The 13572-nt window shown below is 31.8% G+C and overlaps 1 protein-coding gene across 1 annotated transcript in view; it reads right to left on the bottom strand.

Annotated features, from left to right (window-relative positions):
- Positions 1-383: 383 nt before the first annotated feature.
- The window catches only part of LOC126974307 (uncharacterized), a 56516-nt gene continuing 43327 nt past the window's right edge, over positions 384-13572 (bottom strand). The window contains exons 5-11 of the mRNA XM_050821767.1: positions 12632-12720; positions 11412-11497; positions 10922-11074; positions 6776-6881; positions 4926-4999; positions 2279-2355; positions 384-448 (exon numbers count right to left, since the gene is read on the bottom strand). Of these exons, the coding sequence (XP_050677724.1) occupies positions 384-448; positions 2279-2355; positions 4926-4999; positions 6776-6881; positions 10922-11074; positions 11412-11497; positions 12632-12720 (650 nt within the window). The remainder of the gene's footprint in view (positions 449-2278; positions 2356-4925; positions 5000-6775; positions 6882-10921; positions 11075-11411; positions 11498-12631; positions 12721-13572) is intronic.

The raw sequence follows: 13572 nt of genomic DNA, 5'->3' as shown, positions 1-13572 counted from the left end.
AAAAGATCAAAGAAAATGATGCAAGATTGTTACATCACTTATATAAGTAATATCGAGTCTAGTCTTAAAAAAGGTAGCAGTAAGTTATTTTGGAATTATGTAAAAAATAAAAATAAATGCTCACTTATTCCACCTACTGTTCAATTAGATAACAGAATTGCTACAGATGGTAACCAGATATGTCAAATTTTTGCAGACTATTTTCACACTGTGTATGAGGCTAATATGTCATGTGATTTTGTTACTAACGCCCATAATAGTAATTTAGACTGTCTCAGCAGTATTGTTGTTCAAATGGATGATGTAAGTAGAGTTATGAAAAACCTAAATCCGAATAAAGGACCCGGTCCGGATGGAATACCGTCACATTTCGTTAAATTATGTCATGTTGAACTTTCTGCACCCCTTTCTATTATTTTTAATAAATCCCTATCATCTGGAGCTTTTCCTAAAAAGTGGAAAATTGCTCATGTAATTCCTGTTCACAAATCTGGTGAAAAGACAGATGCTCGTAACTACAGACCTATTTGTATACTTAATTGCTTTGCGAAAATATTTGAACGCGTTATATATAGACATATTTACAACTTTATTAAACCTATGCTGATTCCTGAACAACACGGATTTGTATCATGTAAATCAACAACATCTAACATAACTGAATATATTGACTATCTATTTGAGACCATCGATGACAAGGGACAAGTAGATGTCATATATACAGACTTTCAAAAAGCGTTTGATAAGGTCAACCACGAGCTCTTACTTATAAAGCTAATGGAATGTGGTATACATGGTGATTTAATGCGTTGGATCACGTCATATATTAAAAATCGCACACAAATTGTAGCTATCAACGGATTTTTTTCTGACGCCATTTTGGTTCCATCTGGAGTACCTCAAGGGTCTCATCTCGGTCCTTTATTGTTTGCTTTGTTCATTAATGATGTCTCATCATGTTTTACTTGCAATAGTAGATATCTGTTTTATGCAGATGATCTTAAACTATACAGAAAAATTGAAAACATTGATGACTGTTTCAATCTACAGCGTGACCTTTCTGCTCTCAGTACTTGGTGCCATAATAATTTAATGAAACTAAATGTTGACAAATGTCATGTTGCCACATTCACTAATAAGATAAATAGCGTAAATTTTTCCTATCACATTTCGAATTCACTTTTAAGTCATAAAGAATTTACTAGAGATTTAGGTGTCATTGTTGATAAAAAACTATCATTCATTGAACACATTGATACTACTGCTGAAAGAGCAAATCGGATGCTAGGTTTTATCTTACGCATTTCAAAACCTTTCAAATGCCAACATAGTGTTGTAATATTATATAAATCTCTGGTTCGTAGTATTTTAGAATATGGTTCAGTAGCATGGTCACCTTTTTATAAAAACCACATTGATACCGTGGAAAATGTTCAGAAACGTTTTTTGAGAATTTTGTGTAACCGTTTCAAACTTAGAAAATCACTGCATAGTTATGAAGCTAGATTAAAATATTTTAATCTAGACTCACTTGAAATGCGCCGTAAATTAATTGATCTAATATACATGTATAAAGTTGGAAATCATCATATTCATACTAAACTGTTGTCCAGGTTTTCACTATACTGTAATCCTTGTAGGACTAGAAATGTAAGGACTTTCTTTGTTCCAACTTCTCGCTTGTGGACATCACATAATGCACCAGTTAATAGATTATCTCGTTCATATAATGACTTAGCAAATATCAATAACTGTATTGATATTTTTTCTAATAGTCTGTGCAGTTTTCGACGCCTAGTTTTAGACACTCTGCGCCTGTTAGAGCCTTAGCTTATCTTTATGTGCTTCATATTTATGTTTTTTGAAATATGTATCAGTTTCGCTTTATTGTATGTTATACTTATAGTATGTAGGATATAATTTTAGTTTGTGTGTTTTAAATTTATGTTTATTTTATCTCAGTTAACAAGTTACATGCATTTTCCTAAGTCATGATAGTAACATAAAATTATTTATTGTTTTATATAACTCTTCATTTATTTAAGTTAAATATCACGTGTTACTATCATAAGTGTTTCCATTTAATTGACGTATATGTTAATAATGATTTACTTATACTAGCGTTATTTTGTAATTATTAATACATGTATGTTGTATGGGAACCAATAAATAAATAAATAAATATTGAAGTGTGTGGCGTGTACTACTCACACAGCCGGCGACGCTACTATGATTCCTCTGGTGTTCTAAGAGAGTATGGGCGGCGGTGATCACTTACCGTGAAGTAACCCGTATTCAGGTATTTGATATTTTATCAGCCTGCGAATATGAACTGGTATTTGAACTGTTATAACTCTATAAATTATAACAATGTAAATAATATAAAATTAAAGTAGGATTAAGTTGTAGAATTATATTATTGTCATTGCAATAAAATACGTAATTATTGTATTATTATTATATTGATAATAATAATAAAAAAATAATTTAATTATCTTCACATGTTAAAACAGGTGTGAGATCCTCCAGTCGTTTATACATATTACGATCTATTCACTTGAAAACATCCTCATATCGAGGATCAATATACGATATTTGCTTATATTTACCTTGTGTCCTTTGAAGGATAATAAAAAAATATAGACGTACTATTTAAACAAGAAATCGTTTTATACAATTATTATTATTATTATTGTTGCCCTTCTTTGGTAATAAAAGAAGAAAACTAGCCTAGTTTAAGAAAGAATAAAAGGCACTTTCATAAAAGTAAAAAAATAGAAAAGAATTGTTCAATATGGAGGCAGATATAACCTCTTCTGAGAGTTTTAAAATTAAAATAAACCTAAGAATATCTTGTTTAGTCTCGCAATTAAGTGGTTTTTAGTTAAGTTTTATAAACTATGGTAATACAAAATGACTTTAGGCTGTTCGATAGAAAACTGCACTGCATCTGGCAACTGCCTTATTAGATAGTTTTATAAAATTTAATCGCTGCCTCTTACAAATTAAGGCAACAACCATATTTGTGCAATTAGCTAGTCCCTTAATGCCTGTGGGAGATAACAAGTAACAATGCTTTTAGTAACTTAACGTTACTCACCTAAATCTGTGCTTACATAGTTTTTGTTAAGTTGTTTTTAGAGAAAGTTCTACAGGCCGTTACTAGCCCTTAGCGATTTCGTAAGTAGCCTTAAACCAAATTGACTTTCAAATCCGTGCATATGGAGCTCGTAATTTATAGAATAAGAGTGAGATTGTGCTTGACTGTGATTCAAATAATTACTTTGTCACCTAAAGTAAAGTGGGAGGGTCCTTTGCACAGGATGCCGGCTATATATAATAGGTACCACATCCGCGTCTATTTCTACCTTGAAGCAGTAAATAAAAAAATCGAATATGTATATATAAGAAGTACACGTTACAACATTAAGGCTAGGTTGTATTAACTAAATAAAGCTTTAACAAACATGTTAAAGTACCAGTTACGCAAAAAAATTATTGCACTATTTGTCAAATTTTAGATGACCGTATAAATTTAACTGTCGACCGTAACCGTACAAACTTCGCCGATTAACGGCCGTTTTCAATTACGTATCACTAGTTACGGATAAATTGCTGTCACCGTTTAATGACAAGATCTTATCTATCGATAGTTATCTCCAGTATTATATAGTTATTGTCCAAAGTTTCCACGGCCGATACCGTTTTCAATAACCTATCTATCCTTGGTTTAACTTACTAGAGGTAGACAAATCTATCCTTTTACGCTTACTTACATTTCAATAACCTATCGACAGAACACTGGACTATAAATAATAATATAACTATATTGGACATAGCTATGAATAGATAAGAACTTGTCATTAAACGGTGATAGCAATATATCCGTTACTAGAGATACGTTATTGAAAACGGCCGTGTGTCGATAGGTTATTGAAATGTAAGTAAGCGTAATAGGATAGATTTATCTTACCTCTAGTAAGTTAAACTAAGACAGAAAGGTTTTTGAAAACGGCTGTAAAGCTATTTTTAATGTTAAATAGAGTCCTGTAAAAAGTTAAAAATAAATATTCGATATTGACTTTATGATTCACTTTTTAACTTTAACTATGCCAAGGAATACGATGGTGCAACACATTCCCCAGTCTATGTTAAGGCCAACGTAACTGTTAACGTTAAATTTTGACTTAAACCTTAACTATAACAGCTAATGTTAAATGATGCAACCCAGGTTTAGTAGTAGCATTGACCAACTGTTGTTTTAAGGTACCGCAGCATGTAGTCGGTGAGCCCGTGCAGAGACCTATTGTTGTTCTACATCTTTTGTTGTAAGTTTAATCAATTTTGAAAAAGTTTTATAAATTAAAGAGGTATGTCACTAATCTTTGTGTTCAATAAAACACACTAAATAAATAAAATACAAATAAATAAGCTGTAAGTAAGTAACTGCTGCATGGAGCCAATCGCAGCATAAATCTGTTACTAACTCTACATGGAAGATTTTAAACGTTTAGGTTGATTGTCACCATGCGATAAACATGCGGGTAATACTAATCGTGTTAATTCCACTTAAACGATTTAAATATGTATAGATACAAATCTATATAGATTCAAATCTGTATAGATTCAAATCTGTATAGATTCAAATCCTGTATAGATTCAAATCTGTATAGATTCAAATCTGTATAGATTCAAATCTGTATAGATTCAAAACTGTATAGATTCAAATCTGTATAGGTTCAAATCTGTATACATTCAAATCTGTATAGGTTCATATCTGTATAGATTCAAATCTGTATAGATTCAAATCGTTCAAGAAGTTTAGAATTTAATCCGTTTAGATTTGTCATTTTATGTTTTGTTCACTAAAGGGAGTGAGTTAGCTTTTCCTATTGAGGATGCAATTTGAAATCAAAGAGAAGTACAGAGCCACAATAGTCAATACACCCGGGTGTTGATGTCGCTGTTTCCCCTTAATTATACCTAGAGCTTCTATTACCTGCACCCACGAGGAAAATAAAATTAAAAACATAAGATAAAAACAAAATCAAACTCTTGAATATATTTGACCCCTTTTTGGCAGAATTTGTAATAAAGATTTAGTTTGTGTATTAGTTTTAATCTAAATTGTAATTGGACGGTGGTACAATCTGTCAAAATATTCAGTATTCAAATGTAAAATCACACAACAAAAAAAGCGTAGGGCTCGAAAAAATAATTGCGGCAGGCAAAAACATAAAGTAATGATTTATCATAATAAATATAATAGTGGTATTAATATATTTAATTACATTACTAAGCTATAGTTTCTAACATAATTTTTCAGAGATAATAATATAATATTATATATTTCAAAGTAATATCTTAAAATTAAAGTAAATGTATATAATTAAGACAGTGACTAGAGCAAAGTTTTTAATTTTAAAAATCACAAAATAAAACCAAAAGTAAATATAAGATTAAAACAAAAGAAGATGACATGAAATTTAAGTTAAAAAAGTTATAGTTTCTAATAGACTTTGGTCAATCATAACCCAGCCTTACAATTGACACACAAGTAGAGGAGTAGAAAATAAAAAATAGATAATATTCTATAACTTGTCTATGGTAGAAGTCAGTCGAGTTTTGGTAGTTACTGTTCTTGGGATGCGACTCTCTGAAACAAGAGAAAAGTAATTGATAAATATTAAATTAAGAGAAGAGAAGACAACAACAACTGTCAGTGGAATCCAGTTTCCTTGGATATTAAGAAGTCAAGTTTGCCGTAAGGTATGATACCAGCCAGTACCAACGCAATTATTCCGGCACTCGTCGGCAAAGGCGTCATATCGTACAAATGAAAGTTAGCTTTTATCCATCTGTTCCCCGAAAAAGTTGACAACTTGGATCCGACAGTTAATCCATGACTGCTAATACGGCTTTCGTCATGGTCGTTCAGCTGACAATCTTCTGATATATCGTTCAAATAGTAGCGGCCATTGGAAGGAAGGAGAAGGATTGGCAGTTTATTTTTATATATAAAGCGAATGTCTTTAATGTATTATCACATGGCCCTAATCCCGAAACTGCTATCATTTTGGGTTATGCAATTGTACACCCACCTGTCTCACTGGGTGCAGCATACAGGGCAAACCTAAGCCCGTGAATGTTGGTGTTCCACAAGGCTATATACCAATGTAAACGGCATTTCTCTCACTCGATTTCCCGAGAGAGACCCGCATGTCAATCGTCGACCAGTGCCAGAAGAAATTTGTATCTTCTATAGATTCTTGTCATGAGAAGGCCACGATGGGGTAAAATAAACCTTGTTCAATTAAGTTGGACTTATCAAGGGAAAACACGTTTATTCTTATTTTAACAACGAGCAGAGTTCGTTACCGAACTAATCATTATAATTACAAGAACTATGTATTGGAAATTATGTTTGTTTTTTCAGCAACGGGTAAAATATATATAGAGCTAGATTTTTGTACTATTTATATGAATCGTTAATTCGGTAACGATCTAAGCAAGAAAGCTAACAGGATTAGACTATGATTTCTGAAAGTAAATTGCTAATTATAATATTTACAAGTAATTCTAAAATAAGGTGTTGATTCCGCTAAGATTTACATAATCACTGCGAGAATAAGTGAGTTAGTGTCGTTCCAGCGTTTGGCGAGTCATTAAATCTGTGTGTAGATGCGAAATACATGTCAAAGTGATTTAGTTTAACTTAGCTGAATTAACACTAAATAAATAATAACGTTTTGAATTTAATAATATTATAATGTACCATTAATTGCCATAACTTCATTTTGGATATTAAGTCATCATCCAGCATGGGTTTAGCTTCAGGCAGCTTCGAGCTCATGTCCACCACGGGCTCCTCACTTTCACTGCTGAAATATATAATGATAATTATTTATTTATTTTCAATTACATTATTCACGCTAACGCGTTACAATAACTTCAAACATTTATTGCCTAGTTGCACTGGAAATAAATCCCAAATTATAAACAAAAGATAAAAAATGAGAATAAAAATTTTCATTAATTATTATTTTCTATTATATAAACATATATATATATATATATAAAAGGAGTTGGATTCCTGATAAATAAGAAATGGAAACAAAATATAGTAGAATTCAGATCATACTCTGACAACTAATATAATTAATATACTTCAAACTTATATGCCTCCGAGTGACTATGAAGACGCAGAAATAATTAATATTTACAAAAAATTAAGTACATTACTGGAACAAGCAGATAGCAGAACATTTATAATACAAGGAGACTTCAAAAGTAAAATAGGCAAACAACAAATGGAAGAACAAAGAAAACAAACAGGTGAACATGGATTGGGTAACAGAAATCAGAGAGGACAAATGCTGTTAGATTTTTGTAGATCAAACAACCTCAAAGTAATGAATACCTTTTTCAAAAAACGAAATAACAGGAAATGGACTTGGATATCACCAGACTCAAAAAGTAAAAATGAAATAGATTTCTTCCTCTGCAAGTGTAAAAATGCTTTTGAAGATGTTGATGTGGTAAATAACCTGAATTTCTTATCGGACCACCGCATGTTACGTTGTAAGATAACACTAAAGAAAGCAATAAACAGGAAAATACCATCTCCATATACAAAAGCATACAGTATTTCAAATCAGGAGGAGTATAACAAAAGATTAGACAAATAAAACCAAAAGATAATATACAAATATACTATGATGAAATTGAGGAAAGCAGAAAAAAATAATCTTCCTGATAACAAGTCAAATCAAAATGAGTTTTCTTATAAACTTAAAGAACTTATAGAAAAAAGAGCAAAACTAAACTTGAAAAGCAACAGAACAGTAGAAGAAAAAACACAACTAAAAGAAACTAGCAAAATGGTCAAAAAACTTATTAGGAAGGAAAAGAGACAAACAAAAACTAATATTATCATAGAAACATTAAATATATCAGGATCAACTAAAACAATAAAACAAAGATAGTCACCTGGAAAGAAATGGATAGCTGGGCTTCAAAAAACGTCAAAAACAACAACAGAAAGAAATAGAAAAGAAATACTCAATGTTTCAACAAGCTTCTACAAAAATCTATACACGAGTACAATTATGAAAGGCCAAGATGATATTATGAAGGACTACCATGACAATGAAAATGGCGATGAAATACCAAGTATCATGAGAAAAGAAGTAGAAAGTGCGCTGAATTCACTAGACATAAACAAAGTACCAGGACCGGATAATATTAGCTCAAGATGCTTAAAGGTGGGAAATGTTATATGTTGTACTGGATGTCGTAACAGAACTCTTTAATAAAATTCTCGAGGAAGAGAAGATACCAACCCAGTGGACAACAACAGAAATCTCTCTAATACATAAAAAGGGTAGTTTCAATAACATCAATAACTACAGGTCCATAAGTATGATTACCAACCTATACAAAACCTTCTCAAAGATTTTAACAAAACTAATAAACAGCTATCTAGACATACAACAGCCACCAGAACAAGTTGGATTCCGAAGCTCATACTCGACAAGTGATCACCTGCAATGTATCCAACAAATAATAGAAAAAGCTAAGGAGTACCAACAAACTATCTACATAGCATTCATAGACTTTAATAAGGCCTTTGACTCTGTAGAGAACGGTGCAGTATGGAATGCGTTGAAGGTGGATGGAGTGCCAAATAAATACATAAGGATTATACAAAATATTTATAAGAACAGCACGGCACTGATTAAGCTGGAAACTAAAGGTGATATGTTCAGAATCCAAAGAGGTGTCAAACAGGGTGATCCAATGTCCCCTAAACTATTCAACTCAGTTCTACAGCAAATATTTTTTCGACTCAAAGATAAATGGGAAAACTTAGGAATTAATAAAAGTGGTCAAAACCTTACCAATCTAAGATTTGCTGATGACATAGTTATTTTCTCAAAAACACCTAAAGACTTACAGACAAAATTAGAAGATTTAAAAGAAGAAATCAAGAAAGTTGGACTCATAATGAACATGGAAAAAACCAAAGTAATGAAAAACGTGGAAGAATATATGAATTTAAAGATGGATGATTATACATTAGAAGAAGTAAATAAATACACATACCTCGATCAAACAGTAACATTTAAGGGTTGGCAAGACATAGCGATAGAAAAGAGGATACAACTAGGATGGAATAAATTTTGGGCACTGAAACATATACTAAAAAACAAAGACGTTCCTTTCAGCTTAAAATCAAAAACATTTAACAGCTGTATCGCTGCCTCGCTAACATATGTCGCGCCCACGTTGGGCAGCCATATGGCTGCCAAACGTGGGCGCTCAATAAACACCAAGCGAAAAGACTAAAAGTGACGCAAAGAAATATGGAAAGAAACTTATTATGTATTAGACTAAAAGACAAAATAACAAAGAATGAAATACGGAAAAAAAGTAACCTTAAAGACGTAATACGAATCGCAAAAACTGCAAAATGGAATTGGAGTAGTATAGCAACAAACTGGTACCCATTAGACGCCAAAAGAAGAAGAGGTAGACCTGGTACTAGATGGAGAGAGGACCTAGTAAATTACGAAGGAATGATGTGGTCGCGCACAACATACAATAAGGACCAATGGAAAAAGAAGGGGGAGGCCTTTGCCCAGCAGTGGGATGATATATAAAAAATATTGTAAATAAATTAGTAATAGTTTTAATATTGTAATAGGCTTTAATAAATAAATTATATAAACAATGATACGATGAACTTAAAAGTGTTCCTATAACATCATCTATATGTTTGAGGCTCTTTCACGCCTAAACCACTGATCGTATCGACATGTAACTACCACTATTCGATGTGAAATTTGTCCTAGACGGTATATAGCTACTTATTTTTTTTATTATATTTGTAATAAGATGAATAAAATTTAATTAATTTCCATTTAAAGCGAAGTGGGCGGGAACGGCTAGTATAATATAAATGTATAAAACCACTTAGTTCTCTATCTTATCAAAAAACAAAAGGGATTTATTTGGAATGATAAATGAGGGAAAAAATCTTAATATTTCAAGCGCAGAAAAAAGTAATTAACATTACTGCAGCAAAAGAGGCATTGATGCATCAACGTGTGAGTGTATGCCTAGCTATAGCCAAGGCATGTATACCTAGTATTTTTCCCAAAATATAATGCGAGGAAATTAAAACTAAACGGCGGTTGCTGCCTTTTGAATGTCAGGTGATCATCACATTTATTGTTCTTCAGTTGAACTCATTATGTCAAATACAATCTTATATATAAAAAATGTTTGTTACCAAACTTCTCCGAAACGGCAGAACCGATTTGTATGAAAGGAGAATGGCGAGAATGGACCCACATAATTTAAAAATTAAGGAATGATTGTACAAGTATAAGTTTATACGATGTTTATACAAAACTTATTGAGGCGCTAAGATATGGGAGTGAAAAGATATAATTTACTAAAAAATAAGTCATCTTGCACTAACGGAACATTTTTCGTAATTGATTATTGACATCTACATATTTTGACATGACAGATTATTTTTTATATGCATGTTCCGACACCATCAACCTATCGTTACCTAATTATATCAGAAATTCTGTAGTAATTCACTAAGATTAGTATCGTTTTTTGATACTAAAATCAGTAGGTAAGTAAGTATCTTTAAGATTCGATACCACAGAACACTTTTACTCTAACGATTCGATACCTGCTTGATTAAAGAATGAATTGTGAAGCCTCAATTATTAGCTGCTGGCCAATCCTCCACATATATATTAAATTGTCTTTTAGAAGACAGTAATAAGGCATAGACATAAGATACAAATTATTGATTGAACAATAGATATTGATTAATAATAATTATTGGTTATATATTACTTTTAGGTATATATTTTTTCTCCCACTTTTTTAGACTTACCTACGATTTGCTTTTTTCATAGTTTCGTAATGTTCTACAATTATTAATAAGTTTCCATGATGTACGCCACTTCTTTCAGTGGGTCCCAAAATACATACATTCTCGCCATCCTCCTTTTTGATAAAAATATAAATTGTCATTTTTATGTACGATAACGTTATAAATGAATAATGTAGTTAACCATTTCGGGCGAAATTATTTCCTAACCATTCCAATATATTCAAAAATGCACAACGTCAATGAAGTTTTCACTTCTGCCGGCACTCCCGGAGTGCAACCCGTTATTTTTTTTCAATTAACAATGTTCCGCTTTTTACAAGGCAGTTAGAAATTAAAACAAAACCTTTGACACGTTAGGTAACTTTGGTTGCCGTGCTTCGGAGTAAAAGATCGATCCATTTTTTAATTACTCGATGCTGCATGCCTTTTTATTTCCATATTAGCGACATCTATGTTTGCCGTGATGCATTAAAAGAACGTGAATACTTACGTGAGTCTGTTAGAAGGATCTTCAACTACCACCCGAAAGATGTCATCAAAGTCGTCATTCTTCAGGTCGTATGTTTTGCCGCGGGTCTGAAATGGTAGTTAAATAATGTTTCTGTAGATGGCGCAGTTTTATACATAAAATGCAAGATTGTTTTAAACATTACAAATTGATACAGTAACGTTATTTTCAATTTTTGTTGAATATAAAAAGGCATAAAAGGCATTTATGTTCTCAAAATTGTTTCCTTTAGAATTCTTTTTAATATCATTTCTATTATACTAGATACTACTACCGCTCCGGAAACAAATGGCGCTCTGAGAAGTAGCGGTATAATAAATACAATCTGTATGTTAAGTATATAGCATATTCATATTCAAATTTAAATATTTTTATTCAAATTTGGAATTGACGTCATTTATTGAAAGTCAAGAACTACCCATTCCTCAAAAAAATGCCTCACTCCTGAGAAGAACGGGCGCAACAAACTCGGCAAGCTTTTTTTTTCATTAAAAATTTCGTCACAAAGTAATATCGTACAATTAAACTTATTATTTAATAGCATGAGAGCGGTTGCTCCATTCCCAGTCTGTGTTATCATTAACAAATTCATTACAAAGTCAAAGTGTTTACCACACAAAACGTTTTATAATAATTATTTTGAATATTGTAGGTAATACTTTTGTTTTAAACATTTGTCACTGTCAGAGTTTCTGTTTTATTTGTTGGTCTCAAACTTCAATTGTACCTTAAGTGGCATGGTGATATCAATATTATATATAGTGGCCTGCAAAAGTCATACTGAACGGGAATCAAAACATAACCATAACTTTGATACGTAAGAACGATTTAGCTAAAATAATATTCCTTTATATTTGAAAAGATGGGCAAGATAATGTGGGCGGTGATCACTTAACATCAGGTGTCCCTTACGCTTATCTCTCTTCCTCTTCCACTAAGGTACAATTTAAATAAGTGCCTACTGAACTAGATGAAGTATAAAAAATAATAATTCAATGAGTAAGTATTGATAATATAAATTACCACCAACTAGGGTTACGGTAAAAGTCAAGAATTTGTGTAGATCTTCAAAGCACACACACACAAGGCACAGAAACGTGGAAAAGTGAAATTTAATTGACTTTCAAAATTTTGGACGTCAATATATGTATTGACGTCCATCCGTATTATTTCCGTATCCGTATTATTATTTATATACGCACCATATCATTGGATGCCATGCGACTTAAAATTCTGTTAAGGTAAAGATCTGCAGCTGATGAAGATTGCCTTCCAGATCGTTTTCCATGAGCTGAAATAATGAAACAATATTATGTCAAACTTTTATCACATATCTGCGTATTTTTCTTCCTCTCAAAGATACCTAAAAAATCTTTCCTGCTGGGAATATTTTCCTATTTTGGTGGTGTTATACTAACATATTTATTACATCAAAGTAAAATAAATCCATTAAATGTAAGGTAATTTGGTAAATGTAAAATTCTGTTTTAAATTTCTCATTAAGATTCATTTGCATCCCCTTTCCGTACGTACAACAAAAGGCTTATGGTGTCGTTATTAATTCATTAGTGTTAACATATTCATATCAGTCATTTACGGAATTTATTAAAAGTGTCACACAAACAAAATGCAAAATGGCGACGACATAAAAATATCGTTTTATAAAAATTGGAATTTGTGTGGCAGTTATACTTAGACGCTTTGATGTGAAAACGTCGAAACATCTTGAGTTTCACACACATACTGAAGTATTAAGCCTGGCTTGTTATTATGAGTTGTCTAACAGCAATTGACTCTATCGATAATTATCTATAATATGTATAAATTATCTAAGACAAAATAGTGTCGCGACAGCATATGAAGGGTCCAAGGGAACAAGAACATGCTATGTCCGGCGGCCATTGAACTGAGATAATGTTAATAACAGATTTCAAACTTCTTTAAAAGATACCTTATATCTGTGATTGACACAAATGTCTTTGCTTTTCAATTAACTTATTAGTATTCATTGACTACCAAAAAAAACCTTTACATGAATATATTTTTAATAAAACATGCAAAAAACTAAACTAACTCAGAATATACAACCAAAAAACATGCAATGTCCAACCAATACACGCAAAATCTATGCAATGTCCACCTT

Source organism: Leptidea sinapis, chromosome 32 (assembly GCF_905404315.1).
Source record: "Leptidea sinapis chromosome 32, ilLepSina1.1, whole genome shotgun sequence".
NCBI lineage: Eukaryota > Metazoa > Arthropoda > Insecta > Lepidoptera > Pieridae > Leptidea > Leptidea sinapis.
Note: the sequence above shows the minus strand (reverse complement) of the source record. Positions and strands in the feature narration are given on the sequence as shown.